The 23,130-nt window shown below is 50.8% G+C and overlaps 1 protein-coding gene across 6 annotated transcripts; it reads left to right on the top strand.

Moving 5' to 3' along the window:
• The first annotated feature begins 1,281 nt into the window (after positions 1-1,281).
• PLIN3 (perilipin 3) lies at positions 1,282-20,219 on the top strand. 6 transcript variants are annotated; one of them, XM_036032224.1, is made up of 10 exons: positions 1,319-1,374; positions 2,842-2,927; positions 3,138-3,224; positions 4,044-4,125; positions 8,406-8,604; positions 8,777-8,859; positions 10,688-10,985; positions 14,625-14,824; positions 16,336-16,464; positions 19,375-20,219. In XM_036032224.1, the coding sequence occupies exons 4-10, from the start codon at positions 4,060-4,062 to the stop codon at positions 19,717-19,719; spliced, it is 1,320 nt and encodes a 439-aa protein (XP_035888117.1). In that variant the 5' UTR covers positions 1,319-1,374; positions 2,842-2,927; positions 3,138-3,224; positions 4,044-4,059; the 3' UTR covers positions 19,720-20,219. The 6 variants fall into 6 exon arrangements, with proteins under 6 accessions (XP_028375837.1, XP_028375835.1, XP_028375836.1 ...); XM_036032225.1 differs by lacking the exon at positions 3,138-3,224 and having other exon boundaries at positions 1,318-1,374; XM_028520036.2 differs by lacking the exons at positions 2,842-2,927; positions 3,138-3,224 and having other exon boundaries at positions 1,282-1,374; positions 19,378-20,219.
• Positions 20,220-23,130: the final 2,911 nt, after the last annotated feature.

Genomic DNA, 23,130 nt, shown 5'->3' with positions numbered 1-23,130 from the left:
GCGTGGTGAGTGCCACAAGGCCAGGATCTGTTTTACTCACAGCTGTGTCCTCAGCACTCAGCACAGTAGCTCAAGAAAAACTGCTGAATGAACGAACTGGTAGGAAAATATGGCCTGCAAGCAAATGTGAAGTTTGTATCTGTTATAGTTTATTGCTGAAATCATTTTTGGGTCCCAGACTTGCAAATCTAACTAGCTGCACGTGGTTACTTAAATACGAATCTTCAGTGTCTCAGTATGCGACAGCCATATTGCACTAGTGGCCACCTTATTGAATAGGACAGAATTCTAGAACATTCCTTACACCTCAGAAAGCTCTAGTGAACAGTGAGTGTAGAACCTCTCAATAAAATGCACTTAGTCACAAACACCCAATTTTGTCTATGTTCTTTCTGAAGGTTCCAGAAGTCTCACCTCAAACCATAAATGAGTAATTTAGTACAGGTGGCAAACTGAGTTTTATTTGGTCCAGTAGTTTTCTAAAAGGCAGGACAGCAAATTCCCATGGATCATGAACCCCTGGGGTGGGCCTCCACAGGACAATGAGCCACACTGTCTAGACAAGGCACACTGCCACCCCATTTACCTCCCGCTGACCACTGGGAACATCTGAGTTTGAGACTCTGGTTAATAGACCAAGAGGACAGACGTTAGTTGTTGTTGGGGGTTTTTTTTGCTGGGGGGTGGGGGAGAGAGGAATTCGAATAGGCGTGGCTTCCGGAAGCGGTTACTACAGGAGTCAGAGATCCAGGAGTTGGTGCCTGAATTGCCCTAGGCGGGTGGCCTCTGAGCCTGTTTTCTCATCTGTAATATGAGGATAAAGAAACACATAGTGTTGGAGAGTTAAGTGGCACTATTATACAGGTCAGGGAGGGCAGAAGGCACTGGATGTATCTGTCCACCGCTGTGGTTAACATTGCTCATAACGCACGGTCGGGTTTCGCTCCTTCACTCCTGTGCTAACCACGCAGACGCAACCAGTTCTTACAGCCTGGGTTTCACTATTGGAGAAAGGAAACAGGGAACCCCAGAATCGTGCTTACCTTCCAAAGCCAAGTTCATAGGGTCTCTAGGTGAGGCTGAGGTGCCCTTGGCTGAATCCGGTGTCGTATAGCGGTCTCTCCAACCCCTTGGGCAATGCTCAGAGGGCGAGCCGGACTCCCAAAACCAGCCCTTCTCAGACTTCACTTGGGACTCCAACGTCCAGGGCGGAGAGGGGCGTGGTCTGGCGACCCCCTACCGGATTGGTTGTTTGGACCGTCACTCGCGGGCGCCGTCCCAGTATAAAGGCCCGCCCTAGACCTACACAGGGCGGTTTTGAAGCTATCACCTCAAAGTCGTGGCGGCTGCGCCCCGGACGTCCCGCTGACTGCGGTGAGAGGCGGGGTGCCCGATTGAGGTGGGGGATGGGACCCACTGAGTCTTGGGACGCCCCAGGGGTGGAAGTGGCGTAGAGGGCTTTTCCGGGCACTCTGCTGGTCTCTGCGGCCTGGGGGAGGGTCTCAAGTCCAGGCTGATCACCCCTCCCCTACCCCCAATCCAACTTCTAGAACAGGCTCAGATTTTCATATTCTCTCTTCTTAATTCCTGGGACTTTGGTGGGGGAGTTGCGAAAGAGTCCCCTAGAAATGCCAGTATCAAGCAGTGGGGAGAAATCCCTCGTCCCAAACAACAGGCTCGCCAAATTTAAAGTGTGTTTGCTTTGCTTGCAAACGCCGTTTGGGGGCAAGCCGCAGCCCGTCCTGCACCGGAATTCCGCCCTCCCTAGGACTTCAGAGTCTCCCCCCACTGTCACCATGGAGCGTCCTTCTGCTAGCACAGCCCCCTTCCCCGCAAATGGTTTTGCTGCCTGTGGCCCTCCCTTGCCCCAGCTCCTGACCCCCAGAGGACAGGCGAATCGAACCCCGCCCCCTTCCCTGAGTGGGTGTGGCCAGCGGATTGCACAAGGCCCCCGGATACCGGTAGGTAGGGTTGGGGAGCAAAGGCCATCCCTTATCTGAGTCCTTGGGACCTGTGTCAGCACTGAGATGAGAGGCCAGGCTCTGGAAACTAAGGAAGTTGGATCTTAGCGTATCCTGGCAGCCACAGGAGGGGTGCACGATTCCACCCAGTTCCAGCCAGCTCTTTCTCTGGAAGCCACAATTGTAGGTTCAGTCCACAGTCAGGGCAGGTTGTGGACCCGAAGCACTTGAATGGGGTGTGGACATCTGCATGGTCACCCTTGGTTAAAGTGGTTCAAGGGAGGACCTCTAAACTGCCCAGGTGAGCTTAGGCTTAGAAGAAGGCGAGGAGGACATAGGTGATGACCAACAGGGCAGGTATGTCTCTTCACCCACTTCCCAGTTGGCTGAGGAACTTGGGTAACAAGTTGGTACCTCAGTAACAAGCAGGAATATCATTTCTGGCTGGCTTCACCCTTTGTACATGGCAGCTACATGTACATGATGTCACATGAATCTGTTTATTGAGCAACTATGTGTCAGGCTAAGCATCACATATGCAGCATCTCCTCCAATCTGCAGGGACTCTGAGCTAGGAATGGTTATCTAAGTTAATAGGTATAGATGTAGCAAGCGAGGCTCCAAGGAGGGGTGATGCCTTTTCAAGCTGTCACTGCTAGTGAGATGCAAAGTGGGATTAGAACCTGGTTGAGACTCCAGAACTGGTACACTGAAAACCAGCTTCAACTTTGGAGAAGTGGACTCCTTTTCTCTAGAAGGAATCTCCTTTCCTCTAGAAGGAATCTCAGAATCAAGGTCGGGGGTTCTCAACAGGCTCACTCCAGAATTGCCTGTGGGACCAGCCTTTAAGGCAGGCACTACTGTTAGCCCTATTTTACAGGTAAGAGGGCTGAGGCTAGGGGAGAAGAAGCTCCTTGCCCAACATAGAGCACAGCGTGAACAGAACTGAGACTCCTGGAACCTAATGTGAGGATCTCCCACCCATCTCTTCTCCCCTGGCCAGGGAAATGAAGCATACCTATGGTTCCTGTCTCACCTGCAAATGTGTACAGTAGCCTCACAGGGGGCGGAGGGCGGGGAGACTTCCTTGCCCTTCTCACCCCCAAGTCTGACTTGATTGGTTTGCAGTGTGGCCAGGCACGGTCTCTAACACTTTCCTTTTTTTTTTTTTTTTAGCTTAATTTTATTTTGAACAGGTAATATTATCTACCTGGCTCAAAAGTCAGAAGCTTGCCCTAGTTACTTGATCTTCCTCTTTAAAAGGTGGCCACTTTTAACAGTTTCCTGTGTCTCTTTAAAGATTCTATACACCCTGGCAGGGTAGCTCAGTCGGTTAGAGTGTCATCCTGATATGTCAAAGTTGTAGGTTCAGTCCACAGTCAGGGCACATGTAAGAATCAACCAATGAATGCCTGAACAAATGGAACAACAAATTCCTTATTTCTCTCTAAAATTCAATTTTAAAAAACATTTCAAGATTCGTTTACACCCCATTCACACCTTTGTCTCTTTACAGTATCTTGGTCCATGTCAATTACATATAAATTCTCATTCTTTTGCCAGGCATTGGGCTAACCTGGTGTTTTCTTTAGTCCCCTTCTGCTGGGCAGACAGGTTGTTACCAGTGTCTTGTTGTGGCCAACACAGGTGCACCCCCCTTTGCCCACTTGGCAGTACAAGTGTGGGGCTGTCCCCACAGTGAGGTTTTTGGGTCAAAGGGAAGATGCATCTTGAAACTTGATAGCTATTGGCAAGTTGCCATCCACAGAGGTTTTGCTCCATGGGTGTGTCTGGAGTTATTGTACAGATGAGCTCTCCTGAGGCTGTAATTTGACCTTGCCTTTCAAGGTATAGCCCTGGATCATCTGTATCAACTGTATCGGCAGTAACAGGGAGCTTGTTAGGAATGCAGACTCTAGGCCCTGCTGAATAAGCACCTGCTCTTGAATAGGCCCACAGGTGCATGTTAATGGCTGAGAGGCAGGGCTCTTAGAATTGGGGGAAGGGTTGTTGGAGGGAGGGGAAGGGTTGTTGGAAGGAGGGAAAGGTCAGACTGTACCTGACTAATCCATTTGTCCACAGCAGGTGCTTCTGAGAAATGTCTACCAACGAGACAGAAGCCCCTGCTGACACCCAGGCAACAGCTGAAGAACCGGTACAGCAGGTAAGAAAGGTCTGAAATCTATGGGGTGAGGCTTCCCACATCATGGTGCCGTGGAACGGAGCCAGGGAGCTGCTGGCAGCACATGGGGGTTAAGAAATGTCTTTCTGACTGGGCTGGGGAGAACCAGCCAACAAACCTCTAACAGGTGTCCCACTAACAAGTGGGGGCAGGAAAACTGGAAATCTCAGAGGCTCTCAGGAGAACATGGGTACGGTCTGAAACTGCCCGGCACCACCCAGACAAATGTTCTCTGCCTCTGGAGGTTCTCTTAGGGTCCCCCTTCCAAGGAATCAGTCCCCATTCCCCCCTCCCTAGTTTAAATAAGTTCCCTTTTTAGTAGACTATTATGGTATCATCTACATATCATAAAATTCACCCTTACACAGAGTGCGATTCAGTCATTTTTTTTAGTGAACTATCAAGTTATGCAGCTATCACCGCCATAGTGTTAGAACACTTTTCGTCTCACCCAAAGGAAACCCCATACCCAATAGCAGTCACCACCCCTTCCCGCTTCCTCCTTGGCAGCCACTTAGCTAGTTCTGTCTCTGTGAGATTCTTCTTTCACTGTGTGATGTTCTAGAGGTTCATCCGTGTAGTGTGTCTCATTTGCATCATTCCTTTTTTAAAATTGTGGTAAAATAGCCCTGGCTGGTGTGGTGCAGTGGATTGAGTGTTGGCCTGCAAATCTACGGGTCGCAGGTTCCAATTCCCAGTCTAAGGGCACATGCCCAGGTTGCTAGTCAGGCCCCCAGTAGGGGGCGTGCGAGAGGCAACCACACATTGATGTTTTTCTCCCTCTCTCCCTCCCTTCCGCTTTCTATAAATAAATGAAATCTTTTTAAAAAATGTGGTAAAATATACACAATATAAAAGTATACTATTTTAACCATTTTAAAGAGTATACAGGACTTCCAGCCAAGATGGAAGCATAGGTAGGCACACTGTGCCTCATCGCACAAAAGGACAAGAACAATTTAAAAATAAAGAACAACCTGAACTGACAGAAAATCGAACTGTATGGCAGTCCGACAACCAAAGAGTTAAAGAAGAAACATCCATCCAGACCAGTAGGAGGGGTGTAGATGGGCAGCCGAGCAGAGAGCACTTGGGGCACAGCAGTGGTGGAGGACCAGATCGGGCAAGGCAGAGGCTGTTGGAGCAGTGGTCCCACATTCACTTGCAGATAAACCCGGAGGAACAGCTGGGGAAGGAGACAGACCTCACAACCCGGAGTCCCAGCTCCAGGTAATAAAGCCTCAAACCACTGATTGAAAACACCGGTGGGGGTTGAGGCGGCAGCAGAAGAAACTCTCAGCCCCACAGGAGAGTTCACTGGAGAGACCCACAGGGTGTTAGAACATACACAAGCCCACCCACCAGGGAATCAGCATCAGAAGGGCTCAATTTGCTTGTGGGTAGCTGGGGAAGTGACTGAAATCTGGCAGAGAGCAGAGCAAACATCATTGTTCCCTCTCAGACCCCTTCCCCACATACAGCATCACAGCGCAGCTACCTGGGTCACCCAGCCCTGATGAACACCTAAGACCCTGCCCCTCACTACGTAACAGGTGCGCTGAGGAAAAAAATGACCCAAATGAAAGAACAGATCAAAGCTCCAGAAAAAATACAACTAAGCAACGAAGCGATAGCCACCCTATCAGATACACAGTTCAAAATACTGGTAATCAGGATGCTCACAGAATTGGTTGAATTTGGTCACAAATTAGATGAAAAAATGAAGGCAGTGCTAAGTAAAATAAAAGGAAAATGTACAGGGAACCAATAGTGATGGGACAGAAACTGGGACTCAAACCAATGGTGCAGACCAAAAGGAAGAAAGAAATATCCAACCAGAAAAGAATGAAGAAACAAGAATTCCAAAAAATGAGAGGCTTAGGAACCTCCAGGACATCTTTAAACATTCCAACATCCCAATCATAGTGGTGCCAGAAGGAGAAGAAGAAGAGCAACAAATTGAAAACTTATTTGAACAAATAATGAAGGAGAACTTCCCCATTCTGGCAAAGGAAATAGACTTCCAGGAAGTCCAGGAAGCTCAGAGAGCCCCGAAAAAGGTGGACCCAAGAAGAAACATACCAAGGCACATAAGAATTACATTACCCAAGATTAAAATGAAGGAGAGAATCCTAGAAGCAGCAAGAGACAAGGAGGCAGTCACCTACAAAGGAGTTCCCATCAGACTGTCAGCTGATTTCTCAAAAGAGACCTTGCAGGCAAGAAGGGGCTGGAAAGAAGTATTCCAAGTCATGAAAGGCAAGGACCTACATACAAGATTACTCTATCCAGCAAAAATTTCATTTAGAATGGAAGGGCAGATAAAGTGCTTCCCAGATAACGTCAAATTAAAGGCGTTCATCATCACCAAGCCCTTATTATATGAAATGTTAAAGGGATTTATCTAAGAAAAAGAAGAAAAAAAATATGAACAGTAAAATGACAGCAAACTCACAGTTATTAACAACCATACCTAAAACAAAAACAACAGAACCACAGAAATGGAGATCACATGGAGGGTTAGCAACACGGGAGTAGGAGGAGGAGAGAGGGGGAAAAGGTACAGAGAATAAGAAGCATAAATGATAGGTAGAAAATAGGGGGCTGTTAAGAATAGTATAGGAAATATAGAAGCCAAAGAACTTATCTGTATGACCCATGGACATGAACTAAAGGCGGGGAACCTAGGTGGGAGGGTGTGTGCATGGTGGAGGAGAATAAAGGGGGGAAATGGGACAACTGTAATAGCATAATCAATCTATGTTAAAAAAGTATACATTGCAGTGGCATTAAGTACCTTCACAATGTGCAACCATCCCCACTACTTAATTCCAGAGCTTTATCACCACCCCAAATGGAAATCCCAGCCCCATTAATAGCCACTCCCATTTCCGTTGCCCCCCAGCCCCCGACAACCACTACTCTGCTTTCTGTCTATGGGTTTACTTATTCTGGTGTGGCTGTATGCCAAGAAAACTTAATTTATAAAACTAGGCAGCAATGGAATATTATTTAGCCATAAAAGGAATAAAATACTGACACATACTACCACATGGATGAATTTTGAAGATATGCCCGGTGAAATAAGCCAGACACAGGAGGACAAGTTCTGTGTGATCCCACTCATATCAGGTTCCCAGAGGAGTCAGATCCACAGGGACAGGAAGTAGATGGTGGGGGCTGGGGGAGGGGGAGTGAGTGTTTCATGGGGACAGAGTGTCAGTTTGCGGAGATGGGAAAGTTCTGGAGACAGATGGAAGTGGTGGTCGTACAAGAGTGTGAACATACTTACTGCCACTGAACTGTACACTTACAAATGGTTAAAATGATACATTTTATGTTATCTCTTGTCTTACTATAATTTATTTAATTATGTACGTATGTATTTTAATCCTCACCCAAGGATATATTTTGTTGATTTTAGAGAGAGAGAAATATCCATGTGAGAGAGAAACAGCAATTGGTTGCCTCCAATATGTGCCCTGACTGGGGATCAAACCTGCAGTTTCTTGGGGCGTGGTTGATGCTCCAACCAACTGAGCCACCTGGCCAGGGCTTTATTTTACTACAATTTAAAAAAAAATGTGCATTTCCATACATGACTACATGAATGAACACTGAAAACATTACTCAGTGGAAACGTCAGACACAATAGGCCACAGAAAACATGATCTCATTGACAGAAAATGTCCAGAAGAGACGAACTCAGAGACAGAAAGCAGATCAGTCAGTGGTCACCAGGGGCTGGGGGGAGGGGAGGGGGTGACTGTTACGGGGGGCGGGCTCCTTCCTGGGGTGATGGAGGAGGTTTGCAGTTAGTGGTGATGGTCTCGCAGCCTAGTGAATGTACTAGAAACATTGAATTGTATGCTTTAAAAATGGTGGAATTTGTGCTGTGTGAACTTGATCTCAATAAAACTATTAGGGAAAAAACACAAGAATAAAACATCAGGTGGTGGGCCACAGTCAGCAGACCCCAGCTTTAGACCGTAAACTCTGTGAGTGTAGGGTTCTCTTCTCTTTTCACTCCCTGGCACACAGTGGGTGTCAAAGTCACGTCCAAACAAATGAGCTGCAGAGCTTAAACAAAGGAAGCACACGGCGGAACCCTGAAGTTCCTGGGTTGCGCAATCCTGTGGACCCAAAGCAAGGGTGAGCCATTTCCCTGGCCACAAGCGAAAGTGCTGGCACTGGAGCTTCAGGCCCAGCCCTCTGGCCTCCCCACCCCCGGCCCAGCCTGCCTTAGCTGCTTCTCCCTGCAGCCCAGCGTGGTGGACCGAGTGGCCAACATGCCCCTCATCAGCTCTACCTGTGGCATGGTATCAGCAGCCTACACCTCCACCAAGGAGAGCTACCCCCATATCAAGACTGTCTGCGATGCGGCAGAGAAAGGCGTGAAGACCCTCACAGCAGCAGCCATCAGCGGGGCCCAGCCCATCCTGTCCAAGCTGGAGCCCCAGAGTGAGTGAAGTCCCAAAGAACATGGAATGTTCCATGGAATGGCTTTTTGGGGGGGGGGTCTGCCCCACCCTTGGCTCTGTTACCCCCAAACCAGTGGCTGACCTTCCTGGGACCCCGAGGGATGCTCGTGTGTGGTAACCAACATATTTCTGTCTTCTTCTACCTCCTGTAGTCACATCAGCCAGTGGCTATGCCCACAGGGGGCTCGATAAGCTGGAGGAGAACCTGCCCATCCTACAGCAGCAGCCGGAGAAGGTAATGGACCTCCGCCAAGGGAGCCCCGAAGGAACAGGGACCTCCCTGGGTGTTGGGTCTGTGGCCCACCTCAACTAGAAGAGACAAATGCGACAGCTTACTCCCTGACCGCTCCTCTAAACGTGCCCCCATGCCCCAAGCCTACTCCCCACTGGGCAGCTGGACAAATATTCTCAAACCCATCCAGATCTGCTCAAAACTGCCCCGTCTCTCACTTTGCCTAGAGAAAAGCCAAAGCCCTCCCCACGCTCACATGGCCCTACCTGATGTGGCCCCGCTGCCTCCCTGCCCTCACCACCTGTCTCTCTTGCTGCACTACACTGTTGGCCCTCCTACTCCCTGGGCAGTGACATAGTGCGTGCACATACTGGACACAGCGGTAGAGACGGTTCTTGCCCACATGGCACTCATGGCACTCATTCTGGGGCGCTGGGGGAAGCGAAGACAATGAGTGCACCTGGCCCAGTCCTACCCCAGGGCCTTTGCACACGCAGCTCCTTTGTGGACCAGGTTTTCAGGTATCTGTTCTACTCACACCTCTTCAGAGGCCTTCCCTTCCCTCTTAAAGACTCTAGCTCAGCACAGCCCAGTAGAACTTTGTCTAAGGTCCATGCTCTTGGTCTTCACTATCCAGGAGGGGAACCATCAGCCCCGTGAGGCTGCTGAATCTTTCGAATGTGTCTAGTGTGACTGAAGAACTCAACTACTAATTTTAATTATTGTAAATGCAAATAGCTACTTTGTAATCTTCACCATCTATTCTAGAACATTTCTTCCCCACCAAAACAAACTTCACACTCCTTGGCTGTTATTTTCCTTCCCATGAAACATCCCAACCCCTGGCAACCACTAATGTACTTCTTTCCCTTTGGATTTGCCTGTTTTGGACACTTCACGTAAATGTGGCCTTTCGGGTCTGGCTGCTCCCACTGAGCACTGTGTTTGCAAGGTCCATCCACCTTGCAGTGAGTGTCAGTGCCTCGCTCTTGTTCACGCATGGACCGAGTTTTGTCTGTTCATTCATCTGATGATGGACATTTTAGGTTGCTTCCACTTCTTGGCTATTAGGAATAACACTGCCGTGAACACTGGTGTACAAGTTACATTCGGTTTTTTATAACATCAAATTTACCATCTTAACTACTTCTGAGTGCACGGCTCAGCAGCATTAACCACACTGACACTGTTGTGCAGCCATCCCCACCATCTGTCTCCAGAACTTTCCTGAACTGTCCCTCTGTCCCCACTGAACACTGACTCCCCATCTCCCTCCCCCAGCCCCCACCATCTACTTCCTGTCTCTGTGGCTCTGTCTCACTGAGCATAATGTCTCCAAGTTTCATCCACGTGATAGCATGTCAGAATGTTCTTCCTTTTTAAGGTGGAATAGTACCCCATTGTCTGGATGTTGATCCATTTGTCCGTCCGTGGATTGCTTTGGGTTGCTTCTGTTCTTTGATTGTTGTGAATAACGCTGCTACAAACATGGATGTACCTATATCTCCCTGAGACCCTGCTTTCAATCACATTTTATTTAGTTTTAATTATTTTAAATTTAAATAGCCACACATAACTAGTGGCCAATGTATTAGGCATTGTGGCTCTGGGAGGATTGAGGCACAGAGAGGGAGAGTGACTGGCCTGAGGCCACACAGCTAAGTATCAAGCCAGGGATTCTAACCAAACTGGCTGACTCCTGAGAAGTGGTCTTAACTGCGATACTGGAGTCATTGTCAACCCTTGGGCTACCCTGGAGGTTGGGGTGCAGGGGTGGGGCTACCCAGGTGTGGAGGGCATGCAGAGATGCTGATGCTGGCCTGACTCGTAGGTCCTGGCGGATACCAAGGAACTCGTGTCGTCCAGGGTGTCGGGGGCCCGAGAAGCCGTGTCCAACACGGTGTCCAGCGCCAAGGACACAGTGGCCACCCGAATGACAGAGGCAGTAGATGTGACCCGGGGAGCTGTGCAGAGCGGAGTGGACATGACCAAATCCGTGGTGACCAGCAGCGTCCACTCGGTCATGGGGTCCCGCGTGGGCCAGATGGTGCTGAGCGGAGTGGACACGGTGTTGGGCAAGTCAGAGGAGTGGGTAGACAACCACCTGCCCATGACAGACTCCGAGCTGGGTAAGTGTGGCCCATGGGCCTGGGACCCTCGCACCCTCTCAGCCATCTGGAGTCTGTCCATCTGAGTGAACTTTTAAATGAACAGACGTGTCGGGGGTCGGGGGAGTGAGGGTAACAGCAGAGGAGAGTCTGGGCGATTTTCAGGGATTGAAGCACCCTCTGGGCACCAGGCCCTGCCCTAGACACAGGGGCACAACCAGTGAGCAAGATGGAAGCCTCTGCTTTGTGGAACTGATGACAGAAGTGATGACGAGTGCCTAAGAGGAAAGAACAGCATGCCAGGAGGGGGTGTGGGAGGGTTCCAGAACACAGTATGGAGGAGGAAGTTCGAGTTCTTAGAGGCCCCGCAGGAAGGTGGTGTTTGAGCACAGAGCTGGAGGAGGAAGGAAGTTATCCATTGGGATGTCTAGGGGAAGAATGGTCCTGGGAGAGGAAACAGCACATGCAAAGGCCCGGAGGCAGGACCTTGCCTGGTGTGTTGGAGGAACAGCTAGGAGGCCCCTGTGGCTGGAACAGAATGAGCGAGGAGGAGAGAGGGAGAAAGTGAGGGCGGGCGGGGCGGGGAGAGGACAGGGGCAGGTGATGCAGGGCAGTGTGGGCCAAGGGGAGGACTAAGGGCCCTACCCTGAAGAAGGTGGGAAGGGAGGTGGGGGCCTGAGAGCAGTGGAGGGTCTGGATCTGACTCAGATACTTACAGGCGCCCTCTGGTGGCTGCTTCAGGGAGCACAGACTGGAAGGCAAGGGTGAGATCTGAGGGACCAGGGCAAAGGAAGTTGCCCCTGGTCCAGGCCAGTGAAAACGGAGACAGAACCAAACTGGGGCAGAAATGAAGACAAATAAACAAACTGGGGATGAAACCATTGGAGACCAAGCAGCCGGTCCTACTCATGGTCTGTACTTGCCCTCCGACACCCTTGGCCCTTGTGGTGGGTCTTGACACCACATTTAAAAGGCAGCCCTCCTTTGTGCACACGCCCAGTGTGCTGTCGCATCAGCCTCCGAGGCCCATGGCCGCGAGGGCCCGTGGGGGCCGCACCTAGGTAGGCACCGTGCTCCATCCAGAGTGCAGCTTGGCCCTGGCCCACTGGCTGGGCCTGGTTGGTTTGAATGAGAAGCCACACATTTGGGAGAACAGAAAAAAGTTGAAGACAGGCTAGATAGGGTTTTGTCACTCTTCTGTGGAGCCATCCTGGGCATGGCAGGGGCCAAGCAGCCTTTTTGGCCCCTACCTACTCGATGCCAGCAGCACCCCTGACTTGTGACAACCACAAATGTCCCCAGACATTGCCCAGAGTCCCCTGATGGGCCGAACTGCCCCCAGATGAGAGTCGCTGTTTTGCCTGTTCTGGAACCTCATATAAATGGGATCACGCGGTTCCCCGATGGACGAACAGCTGATCTTTATCTCCATTCCTCTTTCCATCTGGGATCGCCACAGGTTGCTCTTAAAAGTATCACTTCTTTCTCTGTCGCTAGAACACTTCCGTGGAGAAAGTTCTCTGAAGCTTTGATTATCCCGAGGTACAAGTTTACTGAGGAAAAGCAGGGAAAATGGCAAATTTATTTTGGCATCATGGCTGGTTCACCAGCACCCTCCATGAGTCCATAGTGGTTTTTCACTATACGCTTGAACATGTGGATTCACACGACATATTCTAACACGAAGTGTTTGTTTTATTGATACCTTATTTGCCCCACTGTTTTCAGCCACTTGGAGTCCCTCTAGAGTTGGCTGTGAGTCCCCATGACCCTCCCTAAGAACCCTCAGTGGAAGGGGGGAGTCCATTGCTCTCTGGAGCAGCTCGACGTCCCAGGCAGTCCTGCAGCATGTGGCTTGAGTGTAGCACATCACTTGTTTTTTGAGTTTCCAAAACCCAAATCCGAACCTCTTGGAGGATGGGACCTGGCTGATGTCTTCCCTGCTGCATCCCAAGTTCAGTGCCGGCTGGCCCATAGTAGGTACTCCTCTTCTGCAAGACTCAGCCGTGGGCCTTGGCCCCTAAAGGCAGGAGGGGAAAGCAGGGTCTGTTGGAGGACGGCCTTGAGCCAGGCCTGAAAGCCACAGCAAGGAACAGGTCCATCTGAGTGTCTTTGCTCTTCTGCATCGGTCCACTGAGGATGAGAGCACTATGCACACGGGTGCTTAGGGTACTAGGTGGTCGGTAGATGAGCGTTTGAGAAGCTGTTGCAGTGCCCTGTTAGAACCAGGCAGGTTAGTCAGGGGCTCAGGCTAGGAGGGCAGCCCTCCCCCCGCCTGGGGGCTCTCCCCTTTGCCAAGGGCACCTGCCCCTCCTCGGGGCCTTGCCAGCTTGCTCAGATATGCCAGGACTCTGCCAGATGACCTTGGCCTAAGTTACAAAGCTGTTTTCACTTCCAAGGACAGAGCTCAGGGGCTCCCAGAGAGCCATGGAGAAGTTCTGGACATCAGCAAGGGAGGGTTAAAAGTGTTGCGAGTTCTGGTTAGGCTTTGCAAACCCACCTTTGGTGGGAGAATAGGGAGGAATCCATTTTTCTTAAAATGCGTTTATTTTTGCTTCCTTGAAATGTCCCATGTCTTTTTGTTCAGTTTTTTTAAATGTCAGCATGAAACAGTTGTTCCAGGCAAACTCTTCCCTAGGCGACCACAAAGCCCCATCAGGCCTGCCACTTGCTTTTTTTTTTTTTTTTTAAGATTTTATTAATTTTTTTAGAGAGAAGGAGAAAGAGAGGGAGAGAAACATGAATGTGTGGTTGCCTCTCATATATCCCCTACTGGGGACCTGGCCTGCAACCCAGGCGTGTGCCCTGACTGGGAACCAAACCTGCGACCCTTTGGTTCACAGGCCTACGCTCAATCCACTGAGCTGCACCAGCCAGGGCCCACCTTCTTTTGTAAATAAAGTTTTATTGGCACACAGTCACATCCCTTTGTTTACATTTTTTTATGGTTGCCTCACATCGGTAATGGTAGAGCTGAGTAATAGAGGCAGAGTATAGCCTACAAAACAAAAACATTGGCCCTGGCCGGGTAGCTCAGTTAGAGGGCTGACCCAGTGCACCAAGGTCATGAGTTGGATCCCCAGTCAGGGCACATTCGTTCAACCGATGAACGCATAAATAAGTGGGACAACACATTGATGCTTCTCTAAGAAAAAAATCTATTAAAAATTTAAATTAAAAAGATATGTTTCAGGCACTAACATAGGATCAACTGACTTTTTTTCTGTAAAGGACCTGGTAATAAGTGTTTTAGTCTCCACTGGGCATAAGGCCCCATACTCATTCCACTGTTGTAGTTGGAAAGGAGCCGAAGACAACATACAGTGAACACGCGTAGTTGCTGCATTCACCATTTGTGCAAAACCGGAGGCAGGTCGGACGTGTCCCATGGGCTATGGTTGGCAGACCCTCATGCTAGTCTAAGACCTCTCAATTCTGGGAAGTTTGGTTCTCAACATACCCATTCTGCAGATGGGTGAAACAAAGGCAGGGAAACCCTTCACTCCAAGGCTTCAAGCTGTCAAGCATCAGACCCACATAAACTTGAGTAGTCTGTGTGAAACCCAAGGGCCATACCCTAGTGTGCACCAGTGGAGCCTGAGCTGTGTGCTCTGTCTGCATCCCAGCCTTCACAATGCTTCTCTTGCCTCCCTTCTGCAGCCCACCTCGCCACATCCGTGGAGGACTCTGACGTGGCCTCAGTGCAGCAGCAGCGGCAGGAGCAGAGCTACTTCGTGCGTCTGGGCTCCCTGTCGGAGCGGCTGCGCCAGCGGGCCTACGAACACTCACTGGGAAAACTGCAGCATACCAGGCAGAGGGCCCAGGAGGCCCTGCTGCAGCTGACGCAGGCGCTCAGCCTGGTGAGGGCCTGCCCGGGCTTGGGGGTGTGGCACAGCAGCATCCACTCTCATGAGCCCTCCCCAAACCTAGTGGCTTATCGCTCACCATTCTGCACATCCGCCTGGGCTGCTGGTTCATGTGGCTGTGGTGCTGGATGAGTTTGCAGGGGCTGCCATAACGAAGTCCCATAGTATAGGTGGTATAAACAATAGACATTTATTGTCTCTGTTCTGGAGGCTGGAAGTCCAAGATCAAGGTATTGGCAGGGTTGGGATTTCCTGAGGTCTGTCTTTTTGGCTGTAGATGGCCCTCTTCTTCCTGTGTCCTCATGTGGTCATCCCTCTGTGCATGTCTGTGCCCTGGTCTCCTCCTGTAGGGACACCAGTCACACTGGATTAGGGCGCACTCTCATGACCTCTTTTTGACCTGATCTACAAATACAGTCACATTCTGCAGTCCTGGGGGTGAGGGCTTCAACATGCACATTTGGAGGGGACTCAGTTCGGCCCCACGGGTGGGCTGGAGGCTGGGCCTCTCACCACGGGCTCCTCCCTCAGCAAGCCAGCCCTTCCTTCCCCTGCAGGCTGCCGAGGGATCCAGGTGCAGCGAGAACACATAAAGCACATTTTCTTTTTGTTTTGTCTTAAGTCAGTTTCATAGAGGTATAATTTACATGCAATAAAAATCACCCTCTTTAAAGCGTACCATTTGAGGAGTTTTATAAATGTAAATGGACTCACTACTGCCCCATAAAGTCCCCCTGCCTCTCCACAGTCACATCCCCCACCCAGCTGTTTTACTTCTCTGTTCCCTCTGTTACCTCTGCTAAGCATATCGCCTCTCTTTTAAAATATTTTCAGCTGTGGTGAACCACACGAGAAAATTTGCCGCCACCACCATTTGTAAGCACAGCTCAGTGGCATTAAGTAATTCACGTTGTTGTGCGGCCATTCCCGTTGTTGAGCTCCAGAACTTTCTCATCTTCCCAAACCCAAAGTCTGTCCCCATTAGACACACCCCATCGCCTCCCCCAGCCCCTGGCTGCCACCGTCTTTGTGTCTCTGTGACTCTGACTCCTCTAAGGACCTCATGTAAGTGGAGTCACACAGGATTTGTTCTGCTGTGTCTGGCTTGTTTCTCGAAGTGTGATGTCCTCAAGGTTCATCCCCATTGTAGCAGATGGCAGCATTTCCGTCCTTTTCAAGGCTGAGTAATGTTCCATTGAGAGCACGTTCTAAGCTTGTGCTTCTGGTGTTCTGGTGGCCACAGCCACTCAGGTGGCCAGGTCCAGTTGCAAGGGAGGGGAGAAATAGAGGAAAATGGGAGGGGCTGCAGAAAATGTAGGGCCACTTTTTAGCTATGGAAACCGTGTGAAAACAGCACCCTCCCACCTCCCCTCCCCTGATCTCAGATGAAAGGAGGACTCCAGGGGCTGCCTCTGGAATACCCCCTCTCCTGGGATAGCAGGGCTCTGCTGGCCTTGGTCAGCCACCAGAGGCAGCCTCCTTCACTGCTCTCTCCCCTGCTCCAGATGGAAACTGTCAAGCAGGGAGTTGATCAGAAGCTGGTGGAGGGTCAGGAGAAACTATCCCAGATGTGGCTCACCTGGAACCAGAAGAAGCAGCTCCAGGGCGCAGAGGGGGGCCTGCCGAAGCAAGAGGTACCCACTGTGGGGTGGGGCAAGGGTGGGGCTTGGGGCCCTGACTTCCCTTTCCATACCTCTTCTCAGAGGCCTGCCTGGAACGTTCCCTACGCCTTGCCTCCCTGTGCCTACCTTCAGGACTCTCCAGCCTAGTTTTCTATTCTTGGGCACAGGGGTTGCTTCTGAACCTGGGGCACTTGACAGTGATATGTCTCAACGTGCTAAGCTACATCTTGAAACTCTTGTAACCTCCCCTCCCCCATCGCAGTGTCCCATCAAGCCCTTCATGTTTACCCACCGGGCTCCAGCTCCAAGTAACTGCTAGCTTTCTCTGCTTCCTCCAGTCTGCCCCAAGCATTGGCTTCTCGCACCTGCTCTGACCTTGGCCGCCTGTACTTTCCCTCATCCCGGCTTTCATTGAACCAACGCCTCACACAATCCTCACACCTCGTTCTGAATGGTACCCCCTCCCCAGTCTTAGGTCCGTACTAATACTAGAGCTTCTCAGCTTAACCTCTCTGGGCCTCGGTTTCTCCGTTGGTGAATGGAATATAGGACCTTCTGCAGGGCTGTTAAGATGAAACTAGCTAAACTCGTACGTGAATGTTCACAGCAGCCTTACTCACAATGGGCCAAGAGGGGGGAAAGCCCAGATGTCCCGTCAGTGGGTAGATGGATGAGCAACATGTGGCCCATCCATACAGTGGAGTGCCACTCGGACAGAAACGGAGCGAGGCACTGACACTCACTCTGATGTGAATGAACCGTGACTGTATTACCCTCAGCCAAAGAAACCAGACAAAAAAGACCACATATTGTATGATTTCGTTTATGTGAAATGTCCAGAACAGGCAACTCTGCAGAGGCGGAAAGTGAATTCGTGGTTGCCAAAGGCTACGGGAGGGAATTCCTTTTGGAGGTGGTGGAATGTTCTGGAATTAGAGGTGGTGCACAACCTCATGAATATACTAAAATCCACTGAATCGTACACTTAGAAGGGTGAATTTTCTGACACGTAAGTTATATATATATATATATTAAATGATGCCTTGGTTGGTGTGGCTCAGTGGATTGAGCACCGGCCTGCAAACTGAAGGGTTGCTGGTTCGATTCCCAGTCAGGGCACATGCCTGGGTTGGGGGCCAAGTCTCCAGTAGGAAGCACATGACCACACATTGCAACCACACATTGACATTTCTCTCCCTCTTTCTCCTTCCCTTCTACCTGTCTAAAAATAAATAAATAAAATCTTTTAAAAGAGATTAAATGAGTTCATAAGTAAAGCACATATTGCTACAAAAGTGGTGTTTATAAAGATCCCATGAACATCTCTATACACGTGCATCTGCTCAACATCGAGACCCAAACTGCAGAAAACCATCTCCCTACCCCCCCACTCCCCCCCCTCCACTGCTGACTGCAGCTGCAGAAGACACCGATTTGGGCTCCCCTCTACGCCTCGCCTGCAGGCGCAAGTCCGGAGCCCTCGGCCGGCGGCGCTGGGGCAGTCCTGCGCTGACCTCCTTCCTGCCGCAGGAATTTTCAAGGACTGGATCTAAACTGCTCATGACTTCTGCCAGAAAGTTCTTCCAGATATTCTCTCTTTTTTAAAATTTAAAAAAGACAATTTTGAGATATAAAAATATCTTACACTTTTTTTAAAGCTTTAATTTTTAAGATATAATTCACATCCCGTACAATTCACCCAATTAAAGTGTGATCCAGTGGTTTTGGTATACAGATGCTCCTCGACTTACAACAGGTTACGTCCCCATAAACTCTTCGTAAGTCGAACATATCCTAAATCGAAATTCATCCGCTACACCTCACCTACCGAACGTCACAGCCTGGCCCCGCCTACTGTGAATGTGTCCTGGGGTTGGGCAAAATCCTGACGTGCGCACCGCAGGACAGTATCAGACCGGGCATTGCTAGCCCAGCACGAGATCCAGATTCCAGATTCAAAGTATGCATGTCACTCTTGCACCATCATAAAGTTGGAAAATGGTAAGTTGAAACATCATAAAGTGGGGACTGTCTGTATTCACAGGGTGCGGGACTTTTACCACAATCCAGTTAGGACCTTGTACTCACCCCAAAAAGAAGCCCTGTGCCCATGAGCAGTCACTCCCCGGCCCTCTCCCCCAGCCTCTAACTCCCACTAACCCACTGCCTGTCTCTGAGGACTCGCCTGTTCTGGGCATTTCTCATACATGGAAGGCCACACCATGTGGCCTTTTGTGTCTGACTTCTGTCACGGAGCACCATGGTCTCAAAGTCCACCCACACTGTAGTGAGTATCAGAGCTTCACCCTTTTTCATGGCTAAGTAATATTCCAGCAAGGGCCACGCTGTGGCTGGGCTGCCAGCTGATGGATATTGAGGTTGTTTCCACTTGTGACCGCTGTGAGTAGCGCCCCTAGGAATGCTTGTGTATGGGTCTTTGTGTAGACGTGCTGCTGGATTACATGGTGACTCGGTGGTTCAACATTCTGAGGAGCCACCAGGCTGTTTCCCACAGCAACTGCACCACCGGCCAGTCCAAGCACTCCGACCCCTCCCCACCCTGCAGACCCTCGTTCTTATCTTTGTGGTTCTGTCAGCTCTCCAGTGAGTGGGGTGTTTCATTGTGGGTTTGAGCTGCGTCTCCCTGACGGCTAGTGAAGTTGAACACCTTTTCATATGCTTTTCACGGCCATCTGTGTGTGTCTTTGGAGAAATGTCTGTGCCTCTCTTTCACTTTGATCAGTGTCTCACGGTTCACAACTCTGAGAGCTGGTGTTCCGGAGCATAGTGCTAGGCGGCCTCTCCTATGGAATGGTTTTCCTGAAGGTCAGCGGTAGAATGGCTTTCTTTTTCCCCATCTTTGGATCCAGTTTCCCCCAGAGTAGTGGTCCTGATCGCCCCCCACCCACTCTCCCTTCTCAGCAGGTCGAGTCCCAGACGCTCACCATGTTCCGGGACATTGCCCAGCAGCTGCAGGCCACCTGCACCTCGCTGGGGTCCAGCATCCAGGGGCTGCCCACCCACGTGAAGGACCAGGTGCAGCAGGCTCGGCGCCAGGTGGAGGACCTCCAGGCCACCTTTTCTGGCATTCACTCCTTCCAGGACCTGTCCAGCAGCGTCCTGACACAGAGCCGAGAGCAAGTGGCCAAGGCCCGGGAGGCCCTGGACCACATGGTTGAGTACGTGGCCCAGAACACACCCATCACCTGGGTGGTGGGACCCTTCGCCCCCGGAGTCGCTGAGAAAGCCCAAGAAGAAAAGAAGTAGGATAGACAGTAAGGGGGCTCAGCATCTCAGTCCCTCCCCTAGGGGGCCAGCAAGGAGCCCTGAACCCCCTTCCCCTACCCCCCAGCCTATCAGCTGCCGCCCTGGGAAGCTGGGTCCTCTCACAGACCAGTCCCACCCCCTCTCTGAGCCTGGAGGAGGCGTGTTCCGACCTTATCAGTCATTCGTGTGAGGTATCTGGAAATTTTTTTCTAGAAGGTTTTAAAACAATTGTTTTAGAAGAAGGTCCCAACTTTTTTTTTCTTTCTTAAAAACCAGGGACATAGTTCTCCCATTCCACTTCCTTTTCTACATCCAAAGCCCCAGACATCAGTCTTTAGGAACTGGACTTGGACCTCTGGTCTGAGAAGTGGGCCTCCTGCCACAGGGTGGGGGTGGGGCTCCCCAGCGCTTTGTAGAGCAGAAAGGGGCCGAGGCCTGCCCAGCAGCTCATAGGTACCTGGAGCTTCAGTGTCGCCTTAATAAATTTTACCTGCAGCTAATTGCAAGCATGTGTGTGTGTGTGTGTGTTTTCCCAGCAGCTGAGCAGTTCCGGGGGTTTCTGTGTGGCATGGGTGGGACAGGGATGGACCTGCTACTGAACTTGAAGTTCGGCACCCATGTTGGTTGTCAGCAGTGTGCTCGCCATACTTGCTTGGCCTTGAGTCATCGAATTTGGTCCTGAACGTTACAGAAGAGCAGGATGCGAGGAGGGCCTTTCCTCCCCACCCTGGCGTGCCGGAGTCTTCCCCCTGGGCCATGTCACATCATACTTACGTAGCAGAGCGAGAAGCCTGCTGCGTTTTTCGTAGTGGAACTTCTTAGGTATGTGGGGAACAGTGTGGCAGGCTGACCCCTCCAACACTCCCACATCCTGACCCCTAGGACCTTTCTGCCTGACAGAGGGGACTTCGAGGATGGGATTCAGTTAAGAACCTAGAGAGGAGAGGTGATCCTGGATTACCCAAATGGGCCCTAAATGTCATCACAAGGGTCCTTTAGGACAGAGGGAGGCTGGAGGGTCAGAGGTGGAGGAGATGTGAGGGCAGAAGCGGAGATGGGAAGATGCCCTGCTGTTCGCCTTGAAGATGGACAAGGCCACAAGCCAAGGATGCAGGCACCTTTATAAGCTGGAAAAGGCAGGAAACAGATTTTCCCCTGAAGCTTCCAGAAAGAACCAGCCCCGCCAACACCTTGAGTTTTGCCCCATAAGACTCATTTCAGACTTCTGACCTCCAGAATTGTGAGATGGTGCACTGTGGCTTTTTCAGCCTCCAGTTTGTGGTCACTGTTTGCAGCAGCTGCAGGGAGCTCACACCAGGTGCAAGGACTTCAAGTTGCCACTGAATAGAACTCAGTTTGTCCACTCGTGTCACTGGCTGTGTTCCCGCTGCTCTGGTGCCCTTTACTTACGACACCAAAGCCAAGTCCTTCCTCACCCACTCTGGCCCAGGGCTGTTGCCCTCACTTCTCACACATACCCCTTTGACCTCCTCAGCCTTGCAGGTTAGGTCTCCCCTCTTCAGAGGTAACAAAATGGAAGCACACGGCCGGGGAATAGGGTCGCCGCCTCTCAGCCACATCCTCAGTGCCACTAATCTATGCTCATTCTATTTGCTGCACATTCCTGAGGGCCGGGCGTTCTGTGCTCCTCAGGGCTGGCTGGGCATCCCTGGACCCAGCCCAGTGATGGGACATGGGTCTACTGGCTAGCTCCCCAGTCCCTGGTGGGGGCCTCTAGGTGGGGGCCTTTGCTTCCCTGTCTCTCAGTGTCATCACCTGAGACTCAGCTTCAGTGTAGCTCTGCTGCAACGGTTTCGTGGGACTGTGCATTTAAAGAGCCTGGTACTGGTGCTACCTCAGAGTTCGTCCCTCTTGGTACAGTGCACATGTGAAGCCGGATCATTTTCTGCGGGGGGCTGTCCTGGGCACTGTGGGGTGTTCAGCAGCATCCCTGGCCCCCATTCACTTGACACCAGGCCAGGCGGTGACAACCACATCTGCCCAACATCCCCTGAGGGCAGAATCACCCCCTGGTGAGAACCAGTGAATTAATTAGTCGGTTCCCTCCCAAATACTTATTTTCATGCCTTTTGCTTAAATGAGTCGCTGAGGTTCCCCAAACAGGGCTGCTGATCTGTCAGGGAGCAAATCTCTTTGTGCTGAGGATGCTCAACTAGCAGCCAGCATGGCCGTGAGTTGGGTGCTCTTCTGAGAGCACTTGGTGGATGTCAGCCTCGTTCTCATTTTAGCCCTCTGAGGTGGTTGCTACTAATCTTCCCATTTTAGAGGTGGGGGAACTGAGGTGGACAGAAAACACATAATTTGCTCAAAGTCTCCTGGTCCATAAGTGGTAGTGGACCTAGGTCTCAGACCTGGGCAAGCTGGCCCCGGAGCCCACAAGGGCCTGGCAAGCCAGCCGGGGCTCTTGTCTTTCAGTGTGTGCCCCGGCTTGCTGGAGGAGCCGGCTGCTTGGCCTCTCTGCTCATCACTGTCCCGCCCCTCTGCAAAATGGAATGTTTAGTTACTTATTTTCATCTAGCAAGTTTCCATGAACTTAGTGGCTTTCAACATATTTTCCAAAATTCTTTGTAAAGTCAGTTGTGATGTAATTAGAAGACTGTTTATCCATCACAGGCAGCACCCAGTCTGCTCTTTTGTGTTCGTTCCTGTTCTGATGGATGAGCAATCGCAGACTTTTCTTTGTAAAAAAAAAAAAAAAGTACTGTTGGTGGCGCTGGGGAAATCCCCTGTCTCTTAGAGGTTGAGACTGGAAGAAGGAGTATCTCTTTTTCTTTCTTTCTTTTTTTTTTAAAGTATGAGTCGGGGGTTTTTTTCCAAATAACTTTCTTTTTAAAGATTTTATTTATTTATTTTTAGAGAGGGAAGGGAAGGGGGGAGAGAGAGAGAGAGAGAAACATCAATGTGCGGTTGCTGGGGGCCATGGCCTGCAACCTAGGCATGTGCCCTGACTGGGAATCGAACCTGCGATGCCTGGTTCACAACCCACGCTCAATCCACTGAGCTACACCTGCCAGGGCGGGAGGATCTCTTTTTCAAAGTTCATGGCCCACAAAGCCTAAAATTTCTACTGTCCCATCCTGCGTAGGAAAAATTTGCCAGCCTCTGCTTGGGATTGTGCTTCCTGCTGCATTTTACTGCTTAGACTGAAATACTCCTCCTGGCAGCTAAAAGCTGCGATGTTTTGCTGCAGTAATGGGAAACATCGTCTTGCCACACAAATGGTGCCAGAGCTAAATGTGGGGCCCCTCTCCAGCAGCACCTCACAGGGACGATGTGGGGGTGCAGGATAGCCAGGGCTGATGCTGGGGTGATGGGATGAACCAGCACCATGTCTGCCCCCAACTGAGGCACGCAAGTGAGAGGGGGGACTTTGGCTCACACCCACCAAGC

This window comes from Phyllostomus discolor, chromosome 8, assembly GCF_004126475.2.
Source record: "Phyllostomus discolor isolate MPI-MPIP mPhyDis1 chromosome 8, mPhyDis1.pri.v3, whole genome shotgun sequence".
NCBI lineage: Eukaryota > Metazoa > Chordata > Mammalia > Chiroptera > Phyllostomidae > Phyllostomus > Phyllostomus discolor.
This window is presented reverse-complemented; position numbering and strand designations above follow the sequence as displayed.

Bases quoted from the DNA above. Each gene is read 5' to 3' on its own strand.
- PLIN3 (XM_028520034.2), top strand. From the start codon at position 4,060: ATGTCTACCAACGAGACAGAAGCCCCTGCTGACACCCAGGCAACAGCT. The intron at 10,986-14,624 runs GTAAGTGTGGCC...TCCCTTCTGCAG, and splicing joins CATGACAGACTCCGAGCTGG to CCCACCTCGCCACATCCGTG. The intron at 14,825-16,335 runs GTGAGGGCCTGC...CCCCTGCTCCAG, and splicing joins TGACGCAGGCGCTCAGCCTG to ATGGAAACTGTCAAGCAGGG.